The sequence below is a fragment of the Oncorhynchus clarkii genome, chromosome 31, assembly GCF_045791955.1.
Source record: "Oncorhynchus clarkii lewisi isolate Uvic-CL-2024 chromosome 31, UVic_Ocla_1.0, whole genome shotgun sequence".
Lineage (NCBI taxonomy): Eukaryota > Metazoa > Chordata > Actinopteri > Salmoniformes > Salmonidae > Oncorhynchus > Oncorhynchus clarkii.
Genome location: NC_092177.1, coordinates 34,684,625 through 34,711,128, shown reverse-complemented (window position 1 = coordinate 34,711,128; position 26,504 = coordinate 34,684,625). Strand labels below are relative to the sequence as shown.

The window sequence follows — 26,504 nt, the reverse complement described above, 5'->3', positions numbered from 1 at the left end:
AGGTAGTCTATCCAGTGTACATTGGGGAGAAATCCATGACTAGTAATATTAATAAATATTCATATATTGCATATATGCTACAAAAAAACGTAAATACACAATAATCACGCTCAAAAGAATCCAATTTCCAAATACCACAATCCAGTTTAGCGGTTCATCGTTAGCCATAGCTTTTACTGTGATCCCAAGTATTTGAACAAGTATCCTCCTCATTGTTGATTGCTTAACTGCATGGGAATTTACAACTCTCATCATGTCGTCTTTTTATATTTATCTTTTCTCTCCTCCAAACTAACTCACAGTGTCCAGGAAATTTGAACAAAACAGCGCAAGGAGAAAATACCACTGGGTTAGGGAGGGCTGTCAGCAAAACTAATTAGAAACCTAGACTTTCCAGAACATATTTCTATGTTTGTTACCTGGAACAGGGCAACGCTTGGACTGAAGGCTATTTTGGGCCCAAGGACCGGTCTCTCGCCCGTGGGAAGACATGCACAGCGTCCTCTGAGGAATCGTTTCTTATGATTTGGACTGAGTGTGAGCTTATTTCTAATATTTATGATCCCCGGCAACAGAGTAAGTTATGAGGAGCTTGGGCCAAGACCTTCCTCAGTATTTTCACTCCCTTATTATTTATGTTGCCCAACATCTTTTTTTCCCATCTCTTTCTTTCCTGGTCTTCCTTTCCATTTTAGATGGAGCAGGAGTAGAAGAAAAGACAAACGGGGAGTTTGTTCATGTTCAAAAATGAGAAGCAAACATTGATGTGAAAGCCAGTTAGTCTTGGCTGTGATATACAGTGTAAGTAGGTTTATGCTGTGGCATTGTTAACATAACCTCATACACATGCCTTTTATTTTGAAAACTGGAATTATCAATCGGGCATTTTTACAGAATCCAAAACTATTCTACCTTGTGCTTCTGTTCTGGGGTTAAACCGGTGTTGTTATTAATAGGTCATTTCCAGTAATGAATTTGCACACATGGAGAAAACACCCCCATTGACTTCCCAGTGGCTCATAGCGCATTATCTCTTAGCTTTAAATGGTGTTTAAAGGCTCTAGCAGGTTGTTTTTCACTTATGTTGATGCATCACTCTAGGTGGCATATTAGCCCTCTGGTGTCCTGTGTTACATTATGCCTGGCCAGGTAGGCTGCAGAGTAACCCTTTGTTTTGGATGAAGACACTTAGTAGGGCTCAGTCTCACAAGGTAAAATGAAAGATGTTTCACTGTCCACGGAAGATGACTTCGCGGCATTGAATGTGTTTTTTTGTCATTCTTTCGAAGAGCTAGCCTTAAGCATCTCTCTCCACGGAAGATGACTTACTTCCCGGCTAGCCTAAACCGAAAACCAGGAGGTATTACAGTTTTGCCTCACTCAAATTGCATTGGGTGGGATACTTTGAGCAGCTGGACTAATGTCTTACATCGACCTTTGACCTCTTTCAGCATTGTCATCTTTAATGACTGATCTCATATGATCCATATGTTTATCAAGATGAGTTTATTGACATCATTTCAAAGTCACAGTCTTGCTATAACAGGTTATAAATGGCACTGTATGCGTATGTGATAGTAATGCTGGAGGAAGAGTATACTCTGCTTAATATTTGGACCACATCAGTGTGCGTGCACGTTCACATATGTACAAGTCTATGAGATAAGTCTTGGGAAAGTTCAAGTCTCAACGCTGGATATGTACTTATCCTAAATATTGTTTGACCTTCCCAGCGCCTGGCCATTACTCTCCTCCGAGTCATTCTCGCAGATGGATTTTTCGTTGCATTAATCCCCCAGATCAGGTGGGTTTTGTCAAAGTGTTAAACTTAAATACTTTGGGTCATTTATCTTTACGGCCAAACCCGGGGTCTGTCAGCGGCCAGACGAGCTATTTCCTCATTTGGTTTGGGAGCAAAGTGGCGCAGGAGAAAGCCGGGAGACGGCAGGGGCTGCTCACGGCTTAATGAAATCCTGATGTGAGGAGGGGGGAGAGCTGCTTCAGGTCGTGGCGCCACACCATCTCAAGAAACTCTACCTCTCTGGAGAGGTGGCTTCAGTTATTCATTTTTTTCTCTCTCCCTTTTCGAGAACTACGACACTCTGCTCATAAAACATTGCACCGATGCGCCCTCATTACCTCAAAACGTGCATTGGGACCTGCTAGGTGTCCAAGTGGCCGTGGATAGAATTGCAAGTGATTCATTTGTTGACGACTCCCATGGTACTGTGTAGCCTACTCACGAAAGCATTCATCTTCATTCACAAAGATATGAACTGCGCCACTGATTATGAGTCCTAGTTCAGTCCAAATTAATTTTCATCGAACAAAAATAACAGATGTCACTGAAATGTACACACATTGTTGTTTGGTTTTGTCTAGGTAGTGTGTGTTAGTATAGTCATGGAACTATGGAAGATTTTCATGTGAGTTTTCATTCAAATGTTCGTATTGAGTGACTTTCTGGATTATTGTTTTAAGAGTGACTTTCTGGCTGTTTATTTGTATTCATAGTTCCATGGGTCATAAATCTCTAAGTAGTAATACTACACAGCATAAATCATTATCACAACTGGCTTCAACGTTTCCCTGTCCTTCTAGTTTTCTTTGCACATTTTTTTTTTTACACAATGACTTCTAACAGCTATGAATTTATATATATATATAGTATGTGATGTTATTCTTGAGGCTGTGTATGTTCAATATTCCTTTGTCATGAATATTTGAGTCAGCCTAACCTTATCCTTTAACAACTTTGGGTTTTGGGCTCCTAACCCAAACTTTAATCCTAACCATAAACCTTGAAATTCTTGAAAATGTAGAGTTTCGCCAAAACAGTAAAACCTCAATATGTGGCTTTTTAATTTTTTTTTTACCAAACATCATTATGTGACCCTTTGTCCATGAGCTCTGGTAGTCTTTATTTTAGCATGGGGTCAATTGACCAATCTGAACTCTTTGAGTTATGAGTCTGCTCCTGTGCTGAGGTTGTGAGCATTGCTCAGTGTATTCATAAAGCTTTCTAATGTGAAATAGGCACATAACACACTACACAGTGGCACATCTGCTTATCTTTAATATGTTTCCATTTTACATTTAAGTCCCTCTTATCCAGAGCAACTGACAATCAGGGCAGTCAACATGGGGTTAATAACATCCAATTTGTGAATGACATTGATACACAGCTTTAATCGCCACTGAATATAATAACTAATGATGAACTCCAAAGATCCCTCTGTCATAAGAGTTTTTTCATTGAACCTAGTTCAGTATATCAATGTTTTTATTTATTGGCCAATTGGAAATTATCATTACGGACAACATGCAGAATTAGTTGTGTACATTATCCATACAGCATTTACACCGTTGATATTGCTTTCCAAGAGCAATATTGTACATGAGAAAGCAAAACCTTGAAAATGGAATCAGACTATGGTTGTTCACCCCACATTTTACCAATAATAAAGGGGCTTTGGCTCAACCGCCCCATATTTTCTCATCAGTCGGCATCCGTTTGTGTGTGTGTGGGGGGAGGGGGACAGTGTGGTTCCTCCCTTTGATCTGTCCCACTTCTCTTTGTCTGTACGGGTCTACTGATGCCATGTTCACAGGCATCCATCGTGTGTGTGTGGCTGTATGTCTGTAATTGAAAAACAAAGTCATCTGTAATTGTGAGGACAATATGTTACAGTGTATAGTGAATAATGAAATGGGTTCAATGTCCATACTCCACTCTAGATTTCAGTGATTTCACGTGTAGTTAATCGATACATTTAAAAAAATGTATACTATTCGCAGGTGTCCGAACACCAGGAAGGAAAGAACAACCATAGTATAAGCTATGGATGTATTCAACATAAAAAAATAAAATAAACAGAAGTAATGTATATACAATATAATTGTATAATAATAATAATAATAATAATAATAATAATAATAATAATAGACTAGGCCTATACTCAACTACTTACAAAATAATGGTTAATTCATTTAAAAGTGTTAGGGGTTAGTACATTTAGCTCACTCTTCTCTATCAGTCGTGTTTGACATTACAGTTCGTTTAAAAGGTGCTTACATTGTTTCTGATAATTACAGGCTAATGAAGCCTATTATTGCCCACGATGCAGAAACATGTGCTAGTGCGCTGTAATCCTCGTTTAGCCCTTCTGACCGGGCGCTTGGCCGCCTCCGTCCCTCTTTATGATCTTAAAATGGACCCCAATGGAGCATTAGATGTCGAACAACACCGCTCCCGGGGGGGTTTCAAGCTCTGACCTGCAAGAGAAAATGAACTGTGCAGAGGTGACAGGGTGCGAAGCCGTTTGGCCCTGCGCGTTTGGGGCTCCGCGGTACCCTGTTGGGAATCTAAACATTTGTCAACCCTGTGGCGGACGGGAGAAAAAAAAACAACAGGTACTAAACACGGTGGAATATTACACTGTCTAATGCAATGCGGGATGTAAAAGCCTTAGCACTTTAAGGCCGACGTGTAGGCTAGGCTACGATTGCTGTTATGTTAGTGATGCTTGAGAGAGGGGCTTGAAACCGGCGTTACTGGTGTTCTCTCCATCCTTATATGCGAGAGAATAGACGAAGAATGTCTTATCTCCAAGATTGCGCATGCACATAACCTGTCATGTACGCGCGCGCGCACAAGCCCCTTTCTCACTCCCAGTTTTCACAAACACACACCGCAGGGGATTATTTAAGTGCTCACTCACTTTCTCTCCTATTCAGAGGTGATGAAGTATGATTATGATGTGTTGTGTACTAGGCTTCCCTTGATTATTGTTAGAACGCACGAGCAACTCAAGGCTTAGGCTACATTTGCCCAGACGATTGACTGCATTGTTTTCTTGAAAAGGCAGTGGTGCTTGAAATGATCGCTTCGTTCAATAAAGCTTGTGTAACGCATTTCTGGCAGTGGAGAAAAAATAGGGGAAGTCAATAATGATGTTAGATTACATTGCAAAAAAAATATTAAATGTATACTAACATTTTGAGGGAAATCGGCTACAGTTATGCAATTTGCTCTCTTCTCAGGTTTGTCAAGGAATGTCGTAATCGTGATTCCAGTAGTGACCGAACGTTGTGAATGACTGAACTATTAGTAGTAGGCCTACCATTATTTTTCATGTTGATAATAGTACATTCATATTATTTATTTACAGTTTACAATATTGGTAATTTATTGTTATGCCTATAAAATAATGATTGAATGGGGAGATGAAATCCCACAATATCCTGACTATTACAGGCAGTTAACCCACTGTTCCTAGGCCGTCATTGAAAATAAGAATTTGTTCTTAACCGACTTGCCTATTTAAATAAAGATTTCGTCTTTATTATTGCTTCATTGTTTTCTGATGCCAACTCAGCAAGCCATCTCTCTTTCCCTGTAAGCATGTATCACTCATACGTGTAACCTTCTATATTGCGCCCACGTTAAGTGTGTGTTCCTGTATCATGTTATATTTACGTTGTTAGTACAGCTGTTTTGTTTTGCAACAGGATTCAGTAAAGAACATGGAAAGAGTGACGAATAAATATAATACGCCTAGCTACCTGAATGACATCCAAATTTGTCACTCAACAGTTGTATTGCATTGGGCGACCCAAGTTTCACTATATTGTAAAGCCAAATGATATTGGTGATGAGATATAAATCTCAAATAGTTTGTTTGAAAGCATGGACAGAGACCAACAGAGAGAAAAATGTAAATGGACAAATCAATGCACCTGCATAATTTATGCTTATTTTACGATTTGATGGAACAAGGCCCGTGTTTCTCCAGTTTAAGTTTATTGAAGTACCAGGTCAGGGTACTTTATTTTCTCGAACATCTGCAAAGCATCACCAAAAAACCCTACAGTGGAGCCTAAAGAATCAGAAAATCAACATTCAAAACCAACTGTTTATGTCCGCAGTTATTCCAAAGACCAGTTGGCGATGATATTTTGATGGTCTGAATACGGCTTTCCAATAGCCAGCCCCAACAAATCTTCACTGTAGGCCCTACAAGGAAAATTGAGTGGCCATGAGCAGCAATATGTGACGTATAGGGGACCGGCTCCGGGGAAGGGGAGTGACGAGATCGAGCTATGCCTAATATAAAACGCAACTCCCCTAAGATTTGATGATTTATGATGTCAGGTGTTCTGTTTCTAATTAACGGTTAAATTAAGTCAAAGAAAACCTTTCGAATTAGCACTGCTCCGGTTAAGACCGTAAAGACCATCGGAAACAAATTTGGAAAAGAGATATCGGTGGACTTCTCTTTAGAACTATTAATGCTTGCTGCATTTGAGGGAAATACAACACCCCATTCTTTCCGTCCTTCCATGGCTCGTTGGCCCTCCGCTGTGTTCTTGCTGGGCATAGAGTGCAACTATCTCTTTTTGAAAGAAGCATGATATTAACACAGCAACGTTATATTATGTATTTTTCCTGCATAGGCGTACACCCTGAATTGTCTGTTAGTACAAAATTAACTATTTTAAATCGAGACGACATAGCCTAATAGTTGACACATCGTTAAGCATGGTTGGGTTGGTTCGTCTCCATTTCCAAGTTATCCTGTAAATGTAAGCATATCTAAGGTTATACTGCAATTGTAAAAAAATAATAATAATGTTTTAAAGATTTTCCACTTCGACATAAAATATCATAGCATGTGAAGACGAACTCGTTGTTTGGGAGATATCGCTGCAACCAAATAGAAACGTTTAAACATTTTACAAATTGTTGATCAGTGACAAGGTATTGCTTTATAGTTTTCAGGCTGTAATTGTTTTGTTATTAAAGCAATTCGATGAGTGACCTAAGCCTAGGTCTATGTAGGCTTACTGAGAATGATTTGAGCTCGGCTATATCCTTCAAATAAGGAGATGAAGCAACACATTGTTAGTGTGATAGGCCTACTGATTATGTGTTTTTGAACGAGGAAAATTAACGAAGGCCTAAATTAACGCAGGTGGGGGGAGGGGGGGGGGGGGGGGGTCTGTATCTCATGATATTTGCAGCTAAAACCACTCTGCAATTTTATAATGTTGGTTGGATTCAATTGAGCCCTTCAAATGAAGTATCCCTTGTTTAACAAGAACACATCCCTAACAATATTGCTGAATGACACGCAAGACGGCGGGTTTCCACCTAAGCTAATAGAATCTCGTGCAGTTGTATAACTCTAATGTTATTTGGCCTGGTTTCGTCCCCACACGAATGTCACCATATGGTGATAGCACGAACAGTACGATGTTTCTGCAAAGGCTCGATTCACTGTTAATGGTTCATGTAAGAAATGAATTTACCATTTCAATCGATGATTTATAAAACTACTAAATAACAGCGACATTGGCCATTATCAATATACTTCGGATTTGAAATGGATAATAATTGATTTTGTTGACACGCGCCGTGAGGGATGTGGGAATAAGTTCAGAATTGCCACCTCTGGTTTGTAAATCTGTCTATCACGCTGCAGAGAGCACGGTGTTAATGTGCTGAATAAAATACCATAATAATAATTCTCCAACAGTTTGTAAACATGCCAGTGGAATTTATTTTTATTAGAAAAAAATAAATTGGGAAAAGCATTGTATATTCATATGGGGATATTGTCCTTTCATGCAAAATGTGTCCCTTTTTGGAATTAACAGGCTAAAATGCTACATTTTTGGATAGTCTGTGTGCGCCATAAATAATGAAAGTTTATTTAAAAATATAATACACATTTTCTCAATATATTTTATTTTAATAAACGAAAATACAAATAACATTTCACTATAGCCCTACGCATAAAGACACAATTCCTGTTAAACACATTACTTATTTGTAATTGCAATAGGCTATTATTGAAACTATTAGCATACAACATCATACTTCAGATGAATAGTATAGGCTATAGGCTGCATAAAACAAATTTCGAAGATTATCGTTAAACCTATTTGAAAAATAGGTAACGAACTATTAACGCATGCATATTCTAGGTCTGCCATACTTGTTAGTGTAAAATTCTGAAGTCATTCTGCTCAATGGATAAACAACACACAACCTACCTGCTCCTCGTTGCTGTCGAACTTACCCCTTTTCATTCTATGATCTACCCTCTTACATGGTATAGTCCTTGCATCATCAGAATTTCTATTCACATCATTAACGAAGGAGAGAGAATGAGAGCGTGACAACTCTTCTGTGTAGCGTCTCTTTACCTGCGAGCTCAACAGATCAAAGTATTGTCACGCGTCATATTTATCAGCATGCTATTCTATTACATTTTATGGCGCATTATAGTGTAATTCGACACTGTCCTAAAATTCACTATTTATCTCCTAATCATCCCCAGGTTGTCTCATTAGACTCCTATACGGCTAGAATAGATAGTAGTATAACTACTTACAAATAATAATCACCGATAACTGATGGGCGAAAAAAGGTTAAAGGTTAAGGTTTTTCTTGAAGCCGTTCCTCTCCCAAAAGATCCAAAACGTATAAAGCCTAAAACCTCACGACAGGAAGGATAACACGTCTATGCTTTGTGCTTGAAACTTAATGAGCATGCTAACATGGAATGTTAATTATACTGCAGCCTTACTTTTGTACAATTCTAGAAAACAGTTTGTTAATAAGACAATGCACTCAAAACATAATAATAACACATTTGTAGCCTAATAATAATGCACATTTGTCACATCACAAAATGGCATATTACTGTATTTGGGTGTATTTGGGTTAGGCCTACTTACTATATTGCTTGATTATCTGCAGGGGGGGGGGGGGGGGGGGGGGGTCTAAATTAGGCTAATTATGCAGTGAGCAGAGTTTAATGTACCCTGGTCAAACTTGTGGTTACTTGCACTTACATTAAACCCGTTTGTCTCCGAATCATAAGTGCTTTCAAATCTCGTATAATTTTTTATGATTAAGCTACAAATGGTTGCAATACTTCAGCCTTTTTTAAATGGTCAATTAGACGTGCTGTGTACTATAAAAATATACCATTATTCACAAGAATGCGTGTGGCATTGTTTAATGAGCATCAACTCCCTTCCCAGAGAAATACACTGGGAACATGTTGCCTGTGGGAAGGGGGAGGGGAGGGGAGGGGGGGGGGGGGGCAGATGCATAAACATTTCAAGCCATCACCCTCTCCTCAAACATCTTCAACGCTGGGGCGACACTCCTCCTATTCCCGCGTCCAATTAGTTATTTTGGTCTGGCCCTTTAAGACGCAGCAGCGGGTCAGCAAGTAGTGTAGTGTTTCTCTAATTGAACTTCGCCCAATCAACAATAACTAGTTAGCAGTTGCTTGCTTTTTCTTGTTCCTTGAGACAGCTTATTCCTCACAGGAATCGCCCCCAGCCACTACCCGTTATACTTTCTAAAGATCTTCATGGAACTTCGCAGAGGAACTGTCTCTCTCTGGAAGGGAATACAATTCGGTTGCCTGTGAAACTGCAGCCTACGCCCGAAGCATGGTTATTTTGGAGAAAACATTTCAGACAAGTGAAGTTGCAAGATTCGACTGAAAGTGATAAAAAAAAGTGGGTTGTGAAGAAGACGCGAATCGAAGGAAACACTCGTGGACGTTTAAACTAGCATTTGAATGAAATAACCAGCCTTTGTCAGCAGTAATTCCATTGGACTGCCGATGACCTCCAGTAAAGACATGAAAGCAGGCTCCGTGTTGCAGTCCAGCAGCGAGGAGAGGAGACGGGGTCCTTTGGACCAGCTTCCACCCCCGGCCAACTCCAACAAGCCACTGACGCCGTTCAGTATCGAGGATATTCTAAACAAACCCTCGGTGAAGAAATCAGTTGCTAATCTCTGTCCACCGAGAGTTATTGAAAAAGTGTCCGGCTCAAACGCAGCAAGGAACGGTATTACCACTCCTTCTTCGCCGTTATGCGCTCTGGAGGAACTAGCCAGCAAAACATTTAAAGGTCTGGAAGTCAGCGTTATACAAGCAGCTGAAGGTAAGGATTTCAATAGACATGACGTTTTAATATTTACATGTACAGATTAAGTTAGTGATTTTATTAACCAAATATGCATAATCTCCAATAGCTATTGTTGATATCCTATTGGTTGTGTGAACTGTTGTCAAACTTGTGTTTTTTAAAGGCATTGCAATAGGCTATGTCTCAAGCCATTGCTAAGCCTAAATTCCCCAAACAATCATGCCTGTGCGATGTAATCTATCCTTGGCTATTATTTCACCATTTTAGTTTATTTGTTAGATACTAAACACCAGTATAAGGAAACCTGCGATTTATTTGGGTGGCAAAGCAGGCCTCTAAACCGACATTTGCTATTGTGCTTCCTGGTGTATCATTAAGTTGCAACATTTTATAGGCTGTTTGATTTAGTATAATTATTTTTTATTTAGATCCTGATATTGACAGCCATGTTAATCCTAATGATGCATGGGCAATGTAAAACATAAATGTCATTAATTTCGTATGGCTCTATGGAATGCTGCCCACAAGTTATTACCAAACCATACCCATCACCACAATTGGCCATTCACAAAAATAGTTTGCATCTGTAACCCTTTAAAAAAAGCCTCAATAACAAAGCTGCTAATCATGGCACACTTGAGGGCGTTTGTAGACATGTTGTTCTGATATTGTTTTGGAGAGTGACTGTATTTTGGTTCCCTAAAGGTCGTGAGCATGTGAACGCCTTTGGACAGAGGCAGACCTCAAAAAAGAGGAGAAAGTCCCGGACAGCTTTCACCAACCATCAGATATATGAACTCGAGAAGCGCTTTTTGTACCAGAAATACCTGTCCCCGGCCGACCGAGACCAGATAGCTCAGCAACTGGGGCTAACCAACGCTCAGGTCATCACCTGGTTTCAGAACAGACGGGCCAAGCTCAAGAGAGACTTGGAAGAGATGAAAGCGGACGTGGAGTCGCTCAAGAAAATACCACCACAAACCCTGCAAAAGCTAGTCACCATGGAAGAAGACATTGACGACCAGCAAGGAAGCATCTCCCCGTCGTCACAAGGACACCGAGCATTTCCACAGTCCCCCTCTTCATCCAGAGATCAAACCACAGACGAATTCTCAGAGGAGGACGAAGAGATTGAGGTGGACGATTGACAGTAGGCCCGGCCCATGTTTTAAGAAAGGGCATTTTTAACTTTTGCACGGATATTGACGGCGGGAGAAGTGAAACTAAAAAAAGGAAAGTTTACTTTCTCCTCTTCTCCATTTTAATTTATTAATAGGACTGTAAAGTCTTCGGTTTCAATTTCACCAAATTATTTGAGGAATAGCCTACGTCTTTATTTTAATTGGATATGAAAAATACTTAGTGTTTTGGTACAGGATCATGACTGCAAAATGTGTATGTACATTTAACGCTGGGGGTGGGGCGGGGAATTATTTAACTTTTCATCCACATTCAGCTGCTAAAGGACATATCAACCAAAAACTCGAATGTGCCCAAGGTTAGGCCCACGTCTTCTACAAAATGCCCAGAACTGGAAAAAAAACTAAATGGGCTAGATTAAAATTGGTGTCTAGGATATGTATCGATCTTGATGTAGGCTATATTTAATTTTTAAAAAAAATGCCAATAGCAGTCATGTAAAAAGCCATTATCATTATCCAGTTGCAGACATATCGCCAATTTTTTTACATGCATAAATTAGGCTGTATATAAATTCAATAACAAAACATCATATGCCTAATTTTATTGTACCATTCTATTTAACCAGCATTATGTAAATAAAGGGTATGGTATTTCGTGTTATGTGTCTCGATGTGGATCGGTTTAACCTACAATTTGTGAGATAATACAATAAGGCAACAGTATCATGAACATTTATCTAGAACGCAATATTGTTTTACTTCTGGTAACATCAAAGTATTGGTTAGGCCCATTACACCGGATTTGGATCTATGAATATCCTTCTGTTGACAGAAGGCCTACTCTACTGGTCGTTGGGCGTGAAGTGGCTCAATTAGCGGCAGTTAAACAAGTTCTTCATTTTTACTCCCTTAGCAGTTGTCACAAGATGGTAAGGACCAGGGGCTGCGTAAAAAAAGGTTGCGAGCACTCCACTGCCATATGGTTTCTGAATCGTCTAACACAAACTAGTCAACATGATTGATTAGGTTAACCCGTCTCACCGTACATAAAGTTTTCACTGAGCCGGCAGCAATAATGGGACGCATCTGCGCCTCTGAATAGCAATTTAGAAAAACGTCCATGAATAGCAATTGATTAGCATGGGGGTCCTAATGAATACATCTCAATAGGAGGCAGTGGAAATAGGAGGGTTGTTGTCTTTCTCCCCTGCATCCTTGTTGTTCCAACTGCAGTCTGCTTGAATAACTTTCGGTCCATATGTAACACTTGTAACCAGATGAAGGGGGCTTCTTCAGACAGGGAGAAGACGGAACGCCAGTGCGCACAATTGGTGTAATCGCTTGGAATCATTGGGGTTGAAAAGTCAACTCGATTTTTATAGGTGCATTGTGGAGCGGCTCTGCCAGAACTGGACAGAGAGGCCAATAGTTTTTTTCTCGGCTTGGGTAAAGAAGTGTGACCCACAACGATGTAAGGCATCTGATCCACTGCTTGCCTCAAATGTTTCCTCTTATTTTGAAGGGAAAAGTATTTTGCGGTCTACATAAACAATGTTGGATAAGCTTTAATACAAATTCATAAGTTTACATACGTGTGTATGTGGCCAATAAAACCAAGTATTCGTTTAGAAAATTATGAATATAGAGCATGTTATCACAACATTACATTTGTCTACCCACGTTAAATCAACGACTTTCATTTGACGTTTTTCATACACAAAAATAGTAACACGAGCGGGCCGCTGGGAATTCTGCAATGTAATATTCTCTCAAACGAAATAGTATAAGGTTATGCAGTGTTTCTTGAGACAAAGTCTGTTACAATGCTCAGGTGTGATATTTCATTAATCCTTTTATTTAAAATCAAACCTGTGTCTGTATCAAGCTTTTCAATAATACTAATATTAAATAACCATAGCAATACTTATTACTAGTATGATGAACAGGCTATTTTGTGCTCAACTGGTCAAGGGCACTTTACATTGTGCCTCTAATACCTATGTATTAACATAGTTGTTACATTGGTAGGTACAGTAATTACAGTAGAGGTACACTGTTAAAGTACTTAAGCTTACAACTGTTTTACCTGGTTGTGGCATGCACAATTTCAAGGATTTGCAAATAAACACTAATGGAGAGTAACAAATGAGTGATCTAAAATTGTAATTAAACGGAGGTGGTTTAGCCACATTTGAGTTTTTTTAGGCTTTAAAATCCAATGCAAGTAAGGGAGATTACCATCCCACGGCCCATGATGACTTTGGCACCAACACCAATGCGCTTGATGGTTAAAATTTATTCACAGATGCACAATTTATGTAGTAGGCTATGTATTTGTTGATATTGGTTGAGGTGGTGCTTTATGTTATTTACGTGGAGATTGCTAACACTATATTTTTTACTTAAATTACTTTTAACTTTAAGAATTCGACACAAGTGGTAACTGTGATACCAAATGGTGTATGCTTTGGTGAATCCAAAAAACAAACATTGTATCATTAGCATTTTCCCCCCATAATTCAAGTAAATAACTGGTCATTTCTTTAGCATACTGTACTACTGGATATGTATTTCTTAACATGCAGTCTTAGTTATTACATGAAAAGATGCCCTTTGTTATAATGCAGATACCCATCAGTTGGTTTAAAGCCCAAATATACTGTGCTACAAAAGATGACATGGAATATGGTGTCAACACAGGGCATGACTGAATAACATTGAGACTCTCAATGGCACATATCTCCCTGTATGATTGTTGAGTCAGACGGCAAAAGGTAAATCATTCAAAATTATTCTGTAGTCAAGCAACACCATAGCTCCACTAATAATGTCCCTCAAAGATTGCCTGTCAACCTAATAGTAATGAATGAATCAAGTCTGCCACCTAGTGTTGCTTAGTGGGATGATATCACTTGCAATAGAGCACAACAGCTTGTCCTAAAAACTGGAAAGGAGTTACCTCTGGTTTGTTCAGCCATTCCTATGGGGGAAATTAAATGGGGAAAGAATGGGGTTTTGGGATAAATGCCAAAAATAAGGCCTGAGGTTAACGCAGGCTTAGGAGATCTCATGTTTTGTTCCATGAGATATCAGTCAGTTAAACATGACCTTTATGAATTATGAAGCCTTTTGTCTTTTAGCTTGTTTTGAGTACATAAATGTTTGAAAATTCAAATTTACTTTAGATGACGATTCTCAGAGGAAAACAAGATCTAAGCTTGTGTTTACTACAGACCACATTTTCACTGTTCACCCCCCCCCCCCCCCCCCCCCCCCCAAAACAATGTCCCCATAGGCTTTGACCAATGAGCCAGGCCGGTCAAAGGCCGGTTAGTGCCTACAAAAAGACACCATTACTATTGCTCTCTATGAAGGAAGAACATCAGGCATAAAAGTCTCACTGACAATCATTAAAACAAAAAGCTATCTAATAGGAGATTTGGTTATGGCTTTGAGTACAGTGCATTACTGCTTTAACTCAGGATGGGCTGAGTTAGCACTGATACCCAATGCTGGCATGGCTATTACAGATTTTGTTCATTAACTGTTCCTATCCAAACAAAACTTATCAGCAAAAACCGCGAAGGGCCTAAAAAAAAATTGCATCAAGAGGTATGTACAGCTAGGCCATCAAAGTATCACACTGCATGAAGTACGGTATAGGTGCATCCAAGAACACGATTTACAAGAATTTAGAGTTCTTTAGTGTTAGTTTTGCAATACACCCATTTGATCATTCCAGACTTGGCCCACTGAACTCAATTAAACTTACAGTTGAATCGGAAGTTTACACAAACTTAGGTTGGAGTCATTAAGACTTCACAAATTTCTTGTTAAACTATAGTTTAGGCAAGTCGGTTAGGACATCTACTTTATGCATGACAAGTAAATTTTGCAACAATTGTTTAGAGATTATTTCACTTAATCACAATTCCAGTGGGTCAGAAGTTTACATACACTAAGTTCACTGTGCCTTTAAACAGCTTGGAAAACTCCAGAAAATTATGTCATAGCTTTAGAAGCTTATGATAGGCTAATTGACAATTTGAGTAAATTGGAGGTGTACCTGTGGATGTATTTCAAGGCCTACCTTCAAACTCAATGCCTCTTTGCTTGACATCATGGGGAAATCAAAAGAAATCAGCCAAGTCTTCAGAAAAACAATCGTAGACCTCCAAGTCTGGTTCATCCTTGGGAGCAATTTCCAAAGGCCTGAAGGTACCACGTTCATCTGTACAAACAATAGTACGCAAATCAATCCCAGAACAACAGCAAAGGACCTTGTGAAGATGCTGGAGAATAAAGGTTAAAAAAAGTATCTATATCCACAGTAAAACAAGTCCTATATCGTCATAACATGAAAGGCCACTCAGCAAGGAAGATGCCACTGCTCCAAAACCGCCATAAAAAAAGCCAGACTACGGTTTGCAAATGCACATGGGGACAAAGATCGTACTATTTGGAGAAATGTCCTCTGGTCTGATGAAACAAAAATAGAACTGTTTGGCCATAATGATCATCGTTATGTTTGAAGGAAAAAGGGAGAGACATGCAATGCGAAAAATCACCATCCCAACCGTGAAGCACGGGGGTGGCAGCATCATGTTGTGGGGGTGCTTTGCTGCAGGGGGGACTGGTGCACTTCACAATATAGATGGCATAATGAGGGAGGAAAATTATGTGGATATATTGAAGCAACATCTCAAGACATCAGTCAGGAAGTTAAAGATTCTTCGCAAATGGGTCTTCCAAATGGACAATGACCCCAAGCATACTTCCAAAGTTTTGGCAAAATGGCTTAAGGAGAACAAAGTCAAGGTATTGGAGTGGCCATCACAAAGCCCTGACCTCAATCCTATAGAAAATGTGTGGGCAGAACTGAAAAAGCATGTGTGAGCAAGGAGGCCTACAAACCTGACTCAGTTACACCAGCTCTGTCAGACGGAATGGGCCAAAATTCACCCAACTTATTGTGGTAAGCTTGTGGAAGGCTACCCGAAACGTTTGACCCAGGTAAAATCATTTAAAGGCAATGCTACCAAATACTAATTGAGTGTGCTGACCCACTGGGAATGTGACGAAATAAATAAAGGCTGAAATAAATCCTTCTCTACTATTATTTCACATTCTTAAAATAAAGTGGTGATCCTAACTGACCTAAGACAGGGAATTTTTACTCTGATTAAATGTCAGGAATTGTGAAACTGAGTTTAAATGTATTTGGCTTAGGTGTATGTTAACTTCAACAGTATTTGTTATCAACTTATACAGTGCATTCGGGAAGTATTCAAAACCCTTGACTTTTTCCACATTTTGTTACGTTAACGGCTTATTCGAATTGCTGAAAATCTCCCCCACACAACAATACCACATAATGACAAAGCAAAAACAGGTTTTTAGAAATATTTCAAAATTTAAATAAATTCCCTGAATACTAATTTAAATACATTAGTATTCAGACTCTTTACTCAGCAATTTGAAGCACATTTGGCAGCCTCAAGTTTTCCTGGGTATGACACTACAAGCTTGGCACACCTGTATTTGCAGAGTTTCTCCCAATCTTCTCTGCAGATCCTCTCAAGCTCTGTCAGGTTGGATGGGGAGCGTCGCTGCACAGCTATTTCCAGGTCTGTAAGTCTGGCTCTGACTGGGCTACTCAAGGACATTCAGAAACTTGTTCCGAGACCACTCGTACATTGTCTTGGCTGTGTGCTTAGGGTTGTTGTCCTGTTGGAATGTGAACCTTCTCCCCAGTCTAAAGTCCTGAGCAAGTTTTCATCAAGGATCCCTCTGTACTTTGCTCCGTTCATCTTTACCTCCATCCTGACTAGTCACCCAGTCCCTGCCGCTGAAAAATATCCCCACAGCATGCCACAACTATACTTCATCATAGGGATGGTGCCAGGTTTCCTCCAGACGTGACGCTTCAACTTCAGGCCAGAGTTGGTTTCATCAGACCAGAGAATCTTGTTTGTCATGGCCTGAGAGTCTTTTAGGTACCTTTTTGGCAAGCTCCAAGTGGGCTATCATGTGCCTTTTACTGAGGAGTGGCTTCTGTCTTGCCACTCTACCATAAAGGCCTTATTGGTGGTGTGCTAGAGATAGGAGAACCTTCTAGAGGGGCAACTATCTCCACAGAGGAACTCTGGAGCTCTGTCAGAGTGACCATCAGGTTCTTGGTCGCCTCCCTGACCAAGGCCCTTCTCAGCCGATTGCTCACCTCTAGGAAGAGTCTTGGTGGTTCCAAACTTCCAATGAAGAATGATGGAGGCCACTGTGTTCTTGGGGACGTTGAATGCTGCAGACATGTTTTGGTACCCTTCCCCAGATCTGTGCCTCGACGCAATCCTGTCTCGGAGCTCCTCAGACAATTCCTTCAACCTCATGGCTTGGTTTTTGCACTGACAAGCACTGTCAACTGTGGGGCCTTATATAGAGAGGTGTGTGCCTTTCCAAATCATGTCCAATCAATTGAATTTACCACAGGTGGAGTCCAAGTTGTAGAAACATATCAAGGATGATCAATGGAAACAGGATGCACCGGAACTCAATTGAGTCTCAAAGAAACGTGTCTGAATAGTTGTAAATAAGGTTATTTTGAATACATTTGCAAAAATGTCTAAACCTGTTTTTGCTTTGTCATTATGGGGTTGTGTGTAGATTGATGGGGGGGAAAAAATATTGAATACATTTTAGAATAAGGCTGTAATGTAACAAAATGTGGAAAAAGTCAAGGGGTCTGAATACTTTCCAAATGCCCTGTAGATTACAATTTTTGTACAGTTAATCTTCTGGCCTATAAAGCACGGTGTACATACTTCTGCTCCTCAAATTATATTCACTACTAAAGCATCAATGCTATTACGCTATGTTTTATCTTACATAACTACCAAGATTAGTAGCTTTTCAAAATGAATTGAGATATTACTGCTTGGTTCATTGATGGTTGCATCCATTCTTTCATTCCATTTTGATGTTGGCTTGATGTTTTCCCATAATTGAATAAGGCTTCTGTTGTAAGTGCAGTGCAAATATCCAGAAATGATCATAAAGAACTCTGCACATTTGTCCACTATTTTCCACTATTTATTTTTAAGAAAATACAAAGAGGAAAATACACATATGTACACAAACACTATTAAAATATACTATATATTAAACAAAATATATACAGCTGCTGAGGTCATTAGAAAGGGGGGAAAAAAATCCTATCTTGTCCTTTTGTCCTTGATCGTGTAGTGAAGGACCAACGGCTGAGCCTGGAATAAAAATACCCAATTAATTACGACTAAATTAATCCCACATAAACATTAAATCAAACAAACACAATTCTGAAGAAACTCCCAAATCAATTATAACCCGATGACAAGATTTGAGGGAAGTAAAAAAAAAAAGTTATTGCATTGCGATTAAGCATATTTGGATTTACTACGGAAAGTGTAGTGAGAAATGAATCAAGTGTCAGCATGATAATTTAAATATACACTCTTGTATGTTTGTCATTATTACGTGAGATTATTTGTTCTCTTATCCCGCAAACACAAACTACTTGATTGAATAGTGCCTACAGTTTGCTAAGTAACAAAATAACATATTGTGCTAGAGAACGTTTGAGTAAAATTGCCATAGATATTGCATAATTTGAAGTCACTACAGAAAATTGATATGGAATATTATTTCATTAAATCTGAGACAATCCTGTTCCTCCCACAGTAGGTTTTTTCTAAACGACTGTCCAAATGGGAAAAGCTGGTTCAAGTGTAAAGGAATTCAGTATGAAAATTGTTGGCTAAACTTGAGAGCACTGTACCTTGCCAAACCAGTGAGAGAGCCACAGCCGTTTCATGGTCATGTGATCTGGAAGGAACTCATTATTGAAAAACATCTGGACCTGTGGAGCAATGGAGACCACACATAGAGGACAAAACATGACTGGTCCTGGGTGAACTGTATATTCAAAGCACTCAGATAATCTAATGTTGCAACTTTGTTCAGTTCTCTAACAGGCTAAAATATATATTTTTTTTTGGAATCATAGGATGTGGTTCCTGTGTTTGAGTGTTTACAAAAAGTGCACACTGCACATGGAGCTGAAATGGCCCTTTTAAATGTGCTTAAAATGTAGTCTTGCTAGAGGGTAGACTGACCTGGTGCTTCTCCACATTCAGTCGATGACACAGCACTTTACGCAGGTGTCTCACCTCGGCTCGGACCGAGCAGCGCACAAACTTCTGCTGCAGAGACGAGGCAGAGAAACATTTCCACAACATTACTACAACTCTGATTCTGCTCTTCAACACACATATGAATCCAAATTATTACGTAAATAAAGAGAAATACCAAAACATTTGAGGGCAATTCTAGTAAGGACTGACAGACACACTCAAATTAAACATAATTGCATCCGCAATTGACACTTAACAGAAGTATTGTTTATGGAGACCTCTTTGTTTTTCATCTCAATCCAAACAGAACACTACACATTAAACCAACAGAGACCTCTGGTGGTAGGGTGCAGGTCCATTACCCACCTGAAGAGTCAGTTTGGTCTTATCTTTTTTTCCAGGCAGAGATAAACTGCAGGGATGAGAGAATACATGATTAAGCATGACACACACAGGGATTTTAAGTGGCATTTTGTAATAGAAACCCATCTGAATGCAACCAATGTGTAGGCTAAGGATTTTCTTTTAGGAGTGCCCACTGCCGATATGGAAGTGACAATGTTTATTGAGCTATGCAAGGAGGAAGAATAATAGTCTACAAAGTGAACATTGGATCCCTGCGCAATGTCTCCCTCCTCTGCTGCTTATCATTTTTTTTTAAATAAACCTGTGCTACAGATGGCTATATTGGTCCGCTAATACAAGACTAGTAAAGGCCCAGAGAACTACTTTTATGAGAGAATTTTTATTTTTTTTAAACTCATTTTTCAGGGGGTGCACCCAAAATCCCATGGCTATGCTTGTCAATATGCTCTGTTTAAGTGTCACTTCATTTTCCCACTTGTTTGTGCCTCCATCCTTGGTACAGTAGCCAACCAGCTAGCGTGATTTGCACTAGTTTAACATTTAGCTGGCTACTTGACCAGACATTAGATTAGAGGAAGCAAGATAACTTTATCTAAATACTCCTCCTTGGTGGACTGTACATTTCTGTAAATTCTTTTTATTTTATTAGGGAGATTATAGGGAGATAAATCTAGCAAAATGTAATAAAATATATGAATACTTCTCTCCCTGTCATGGACAGGCCAGTACCAGTTCATGCAATGCTGCAAGTTTGTGTGTGTGAGCAAGAGTGAGAGACAGACCGGCAGAGGAGAAGGGCAGAGTAAAGAGATGCAATTGAAAGACAACCTGAACCAATTTTCATGCAAAGCCAATTAGATTTTTAGAGGATATTTATTTTTCATTAGGATATATTCTTGGTTAACAATGTTTTTAAATGGTTGGCTTTTGTGTATTTTTAAAATTGACAAAAAAACACTGATTGGGGATATAGAACCAAAAGACTGAACTTCGACACTTAAGTCTAACAGCGATAATCCACCACTTGAAATATAATTTGTTTACAGTCCAGTGGTCTGCGAATAGTTTTGTCAAGGCATAACACGAAAGCTTACCTTTGCCTCTCTAGACAAAGCGAGACCTGCTCGTCGTATCTGTAAAAGTGGGCCTTGGAATGGTCAAAGGTGGTGAAAGGTAATCCTGTAGCATCTGGTATGGAGTCTAGGGGTGACACACACAGTACCATTTCAAACGAATAACATATCATGACATTGGGGGAAAAGCTGTACATTCACAAAACGTGAAATTCGGGGGGGGGGGGGGGTTTCCCTGTAAAGGGTTACCTTCTCCAGAGGGTTGGACAACTCTCTCAAGCCCACGCGACTGATAGAATTCTTTAATTCGCTTGTCCTCACCTGTTTACAAAGAACAGAAAATAAAGGACGTTCACATACAAAAATCAACCCATGCTAAATGGCTAACAATGCAATGCTGCTTCCTCCTGAAGTTTAACTAACGCTGTTCCAATTAGGAGTGGAGAGCTCTTTTCTCTCCGAAGTACACAGGATAAATAGCGACTGTTCTTTATTCGACTTGTGTAACAACAAAACCAATACTAAAGTACTATGTAACAAAAATGAGAACCAGTATTAGCCTACTTACTTTCTTGAAGTCCTGGAACCAGTTTGTAGACAATGTCTTGCATCACTCTATCCAATTTCAGGTTCAATAAAGGCTGTGTTTCGTGGATCTTTATGTTGCACATTGGACAATACTTGCTGGTTTGGAGGTATTTCACAATACAACTTTTACAGACTGAAATAGAAGCAGAAGAGACATTAGCCATTAATGTTATTTAATAATAACATTAAAATGTACTATACAACTATGCATTCACAGGCAATAAGTAGGCTAGGACCAATGATATATATATATATATATACTAGATCACTGACATTGGGCACTGTTATGAAGCCACTGCACCTCCATCTTGGCACTCCCTCACCATTGTAAAAAATATTTTGGATTCTATAGAAATGCATTTGTTAATGTTTACATTAATTTTTGCCACATTTATTCTATGACAGACACCTTAATCCATACTTACGTGAGCCAACCTTACAGTATATTTTTTTGTAAAGTTCTAATGTTACTGTCCCCACTACAACAACAAATACTTCACGGGATAGTTCGGGATTTTTGTATGTCTCAGGGTCCAGTATGAACGATGTTAGAAGTAGTTGCGGTAACGGCTGGAAGTCTATGGGTATCTTTAGCGCAATGGCTGAGTCTAGGTTGCATTGGCTTGCGAAAATACCTCCAACTTCCTTCATACTGGACACAGAGACATCAAAATGGTATCCACAAGTTCATTGGACTCTGGGGAAGTAAATAACATCCACAAGTATCCCTTTAAATAAATGTAATATTGTCCTTGAAACAATTAAATGTAAATACTGTAGAATTCCATTCATTCCTATGCAGGACAACTTCTTCTGGAGAGTGCCAATAAGGCATCAGCAATCCAGGGTTTATACAAATGTCTATAACAGTTTGCCCATTTCTCAGAGGGCAAGAAGCCAAAACATTGAAAACACAGGCTGGGCCCACTTACATGTATGCAGACACTCTGTAATAGTTGTGGCATCGATGAAGTACCCAGCACAGAGATAGCACACTATGTGCTCGTTCAGGTCTTTGATCTTCAACTTGACTTCCTCCTTCAACAATAATAACATTGCTATTGAAATCTCGAGTAGAAAGTATACGTTCATTTTCTTGAATTATTTTCTGAGCAGCAACAATGTATTACATTATTGTCAAAAACGAGCTAGAATGTTTACATTATAGAGAAGACGGGCTGATGAGTTCATTCGAATAACAATATGATGATTGCTCTTTTCCACTAGGTTGATATTTCTCACTTTGGGGATTTGTTTGTTTTGTTTCGCACTGTTAGTTCTTACTGAACTGTTGGAGCGAGAAACGTAAGCATTTCGCTTGACCTGCGATAACAGCTGCAAAATGTGTGTAGTATGTAACCAATACACACACACACACACACACACACAGGCAGGTTGGCGTGTCAGGTGGCTGCAACATTGTAGCAGAGTATCTATTATGCTAACGTAAACTAACACAATGTCAATAATAACAGTGTAGAATCTATACATCTTTATTTGTAAGCTATCGCTAGTAACCCAGTACGCTACACATGGAATTACAAATAAAGGACACAGGTAAGACAAATATTAGTCATTTTACAAGCAAGGTTCGATAAGTCCGTTACCAGAAGCTAGCTAGCCTAGTAAACATAATTAGCTAGCTACCTATAAACTCATTTCCATTTATCCAAAACGCAAATGCGTCTTTTAACTAATAATGTAGACCGTTACAGGTGTAAAAACCGGGGAGTTAACGGTAGACATTGGCACGAAGGACCTTGCAGTAGCTGCCCAGAAAACACGGGTAGACTCTTCCACACACGCCTGCGCACACGTAGGCAGCTCTCTCTCCATCACTTTGGTGACAGGAGGAAGCGCTCGCATTGCTGCTTTTCCTCGTCGTAGTTATGTAGCTAGATTCAGCTCTAATTAACTTAAACCATTCTTACTGGTCTTGTCGCGTCTATAGAGTCCGAAACTAAATTGGTACCTACCTCATTTCGTAAAGGGTCGAGCTTATATACGGACTGGAGTTGATTTCTTAGCCGCATAGCTATCGCCATTGGCCCTTGCTCCGCCATCTTTAAAAATGCTGCTTATTTCCGGGTGGAAGAGCATCAAAGATGGTGGATTAATGAAGATGTCCCACTCAGGCCGTTTACCACTGGGCGGCTTCCATTATGCTGAGCTGCAGAGCACCGGTCTATGGCCCGTGACGAGAAAGGGCAAAAGCGGTGAGGGAGGAGCGCCCTTCTAAAATCGAACAGTAATCTGCTCCGCTCGGACATATTGTCAACCAGGCAGCATGGTGGATAGTCCAGAAACAACATACATATCTTTTAATTGGAAATGCAAATAAAACGACTTTTTTCTTGGGAAAACACAGAATCCTACTCATTACACAAGTGCTTAATTAAGTCCAGGGACAGACTGGGACAAAGATTCAGCCCGGGGCATTAACATAGACAGTACACTATAGTGCAGTGTTCCTCAACTTTTACTCTACCTATGATTGGCTAAACATGATTTTTAACAGCTCTTTTTAACCAAATACAACATGTAAAAACTCTGTTTCCTCCCTGTTGTGCTGTTTATCTCTGCTGTCGCTCTGTCTCTGCTTCTCCTTTGTTGTCACTGTCACTCTGTCTGTGAGCGAAACCTCTAACTCCAATGCCCAGTCAGACGAACTCATGGATCCCATTTGCATGTCTCTGCGTGTAGTTTGGAGACAGTTGAATTCTGCATATTGTTAGCTTAGCACAATTACTGGAAGTCTCCCGGGAACAGTAGCCAGCTCATCTCAAAGCAGAGAAATAGACATTCTAACTAACCCAAGGGTGTCAAACTCCTTCCATGGACAAGGCGCTAGTGTCTGCTGGTTTTGTTTTGTCTTTTCAATTAAGACCTAGACAACCTTGTGAGGGGGGTTTCTTACTAATCAGTGACCTCAATTCATCAATCAAGTATCGACGGGTTGGTTGTTTAGCAACAAAAACCGACATGTGTGCCACAGGAGATTGGTGGCACTTTAATTGGGGTGGATGGCCTCGTGGTAATGGCTGGAGCGGAATTTGTGGAATGGGATCAAATACATCCAACACATGTTTTCCATGTGTTTGATGCCATTACATTTGCGCCGTTCCAGACATTATTATGAGCTGTCCGCCCCTCAGCAGCCTCCACTGGTGTGCACAACTATGGGGCAAAACAGACAGGGTTGGCTTCGATTGTTGATAACATGTAAACTATATTTAGTCTCCAATAGTTATTCAAAAGCATAAATACATTTGCACAATGAGCACTTATGGTCTCTCAAATACATCGTTACAGTTGTTGGTTAACTAGCTAACTAATTTTAGCCATATTAGCATAGACGTGAGATCAGTCAAACACCTCAAAACAAGACATGGTATCAATAACAAGATAAAACTAGCTGAAACGAGCCACCAACGATTCCTCACATGGCAGCCTCTTGTCATTGTTGCTAGCTATCTGGCCATCAAGAACATAGAGCTGGAAAGAGGCCTCATCATTGTATCCGTGCCATTATGGCATCTGTTACAGCATGGGAAGCGCCATTGAGGCTATCTCCATTTTAAAGTATTCAATTTTCTTCTTCACGATTGGCTGATCCCTCCTGATGACCAAGTTGGACATGGTTCCAACAGGGTCACCAGGAAGGATCAGCCAATAAGTTTGTAATGCAGCCTTATGGCCACTAGAGGCCTCTATCGTTCTCTGTGATCCTGAATCATAACAGCACACGGACGTCACGCCCCCATTGAACCATGCTCATCGTTTTTGTAAAGTTGTCAGCTAACCAGTCTATAAGGGAGGAGCGAAAACCTGCAGTCACTCGGCCCTCCATGGAATGAGTTTGTCTGACTTTAGGTAAGTAGAGAAACAACCAAAATCTTGAAATCTCTCAGTATCCCTTTAAATAACTTTTTTAGGCCTCCAGAGTGGCGCAGTTGTCTAAGGCACTGCAGACCACCGCAGTACTAGCTGTGCCACCAGAGACTCTGGGTTCAAGCCCAGGCTCTGTTGCAGCCGGCCGCCATGGGGCAATGCACAATTGGCCTAGCGTCCGGGTTAGGGAGGGTTTGGCCGGTATGGATATCCTTGTTTCATCGCGCACTAGCGACTCCTGTGGCAGGCTGGGCGCTAGGGGTGTTTCCTCCGACACATTGGTGCGGCTGGCTTCCGGGTTGGATGAGCACTGTGTTAAGAAGCAGTGCGGCTTGTTTGGGTTATGTTTCGGAGGACGCATGACTCTCGACCTTCGTCTCTCCCGAGCCCGTACGGGAGTTGTAGCGATGAGAAAAGATAGTAACTACTAAAAACAATTGGATACTACGAAATTGGGGATTAAAAAGGGGGTAAAATTCATTTAAAAAAATTTTTAAAATAAAAAACTTATTTGGGATTGGTGTCCTTTCCACGGGACGGTTGAGCTCATGCGATTAGCATGAGGTTGCAGTATCAATAACATTTCCCAGGACATAGACATATCAGATATTGGCAGAAAGCTTAAATTCTTGTTAATCTAACTGCACTATCTAATTTACAGTAGCTATTACAGTGAAATAATACCATGATATTGTTTAAGGAGAGTGCACAATTTTGAACATGAAAAGTTATTACTAAACAAATTAGGCACATTTGGGCAGTCTTGATAGAAAATGTTGAACGGAAATACAATGGTTCATTGGATCAGTCTAAAACGTTGCACATACACTGCTGCCATCTATTGGCCAACATCTAAATTGCACCTGGGCTGGAATAATACATTATGGCCTTTCCCTTGCATTTCAAAGATGATGGTACAGAAAAATACAAAGGAATTAGTTTTTTTTTCTTTTTATTATCTTTTACCAGATCTAATGTGTTATATTCTCCTACATTCCTTTCACATTTCCACAAACTTCAAAGTGTTTCCTTTCAAATGGTACCAAGAATATGCATATCCTTGCCTCAGGGCCTGAGCTCGGATCCCGAGCCTTGCATTGATGGGCTTGCATTGAGATTTTTTAATAGGGTGGAAGCAGGCGCTTTGGCTGATCCATGGGTGGTTTCAGGTTGGGTGGTGCTGTTGAGTCGGTGAAGGTAACCTGAAGTGGACTTGTGATGTGCCTTTGTGTTTCTTCAGATCAGAAGAAGCAGGCGCTCCGTGCGACCCAACTTGGGGAAGACCTGTATCTTCCTTTGGCTTAGGTACAGGGCAGGTG

The 26,504-nt window shown here is 40.0% G+C and overlaps 2 protein-coding genes across 2 annotated transcripts; one reads left to right on the top strand and one right to left on the bottom strand.

The window, feature by feature from the left end:
* Positions 1-9,305: 9,305 nt before the first annotated feature.
* Positions 9,306-12,591, top strand: LOC139390810 (transcription factor LBX2-like). The gene is made up of 2 exons (XM_071138213.1): positions 9,306-9,975; positions 10,666-12,591. The coding sequence occupies exons 1-2, from the start codon at positions 9,651-9,653 to the stop codon at positions 11,106-11,108; spliced, it is 768 nt and encodes a 255-aa protein (XP_070994314.1). The 5' UTR covers positions 9,306-9,650; the 3' UTR covers positions 11,109-12,591.
* Positions 12,592-18,166: 5,575 nt separating this feature from the next.
* On the bottom strand, positions 18,167-23,384 carry LOC139390997 (polycomb group RING finger protein 1). The gene is made up of 9 exons (XM_071138454.1): positions 23,271-23,384; positions 22,227-22,332; positions 21,275-21,427; positions 20,956-21,027; positions 20,728-20,833; positions 19,634-19,679; positions 19,250-19,336; positions 18,913-18,993; positions 18,167-18,361 (listed from the first exon to the last, which is right to left on the bottom strand). Exons 1-9 carry the CDS (start codon positions 23,355-23,357, stop codon positions 18,311-18,313), a joined length of 789 nt encoding a protein of 262 aa, XP_070994555.1. The 5' UTR covers positions 23,358-23,384; the 3' UTR covers positions 18,167-18,310.
* Between the last annotated feature and the right edge of the window lie 3,120 nt (positions 23,385-26,504).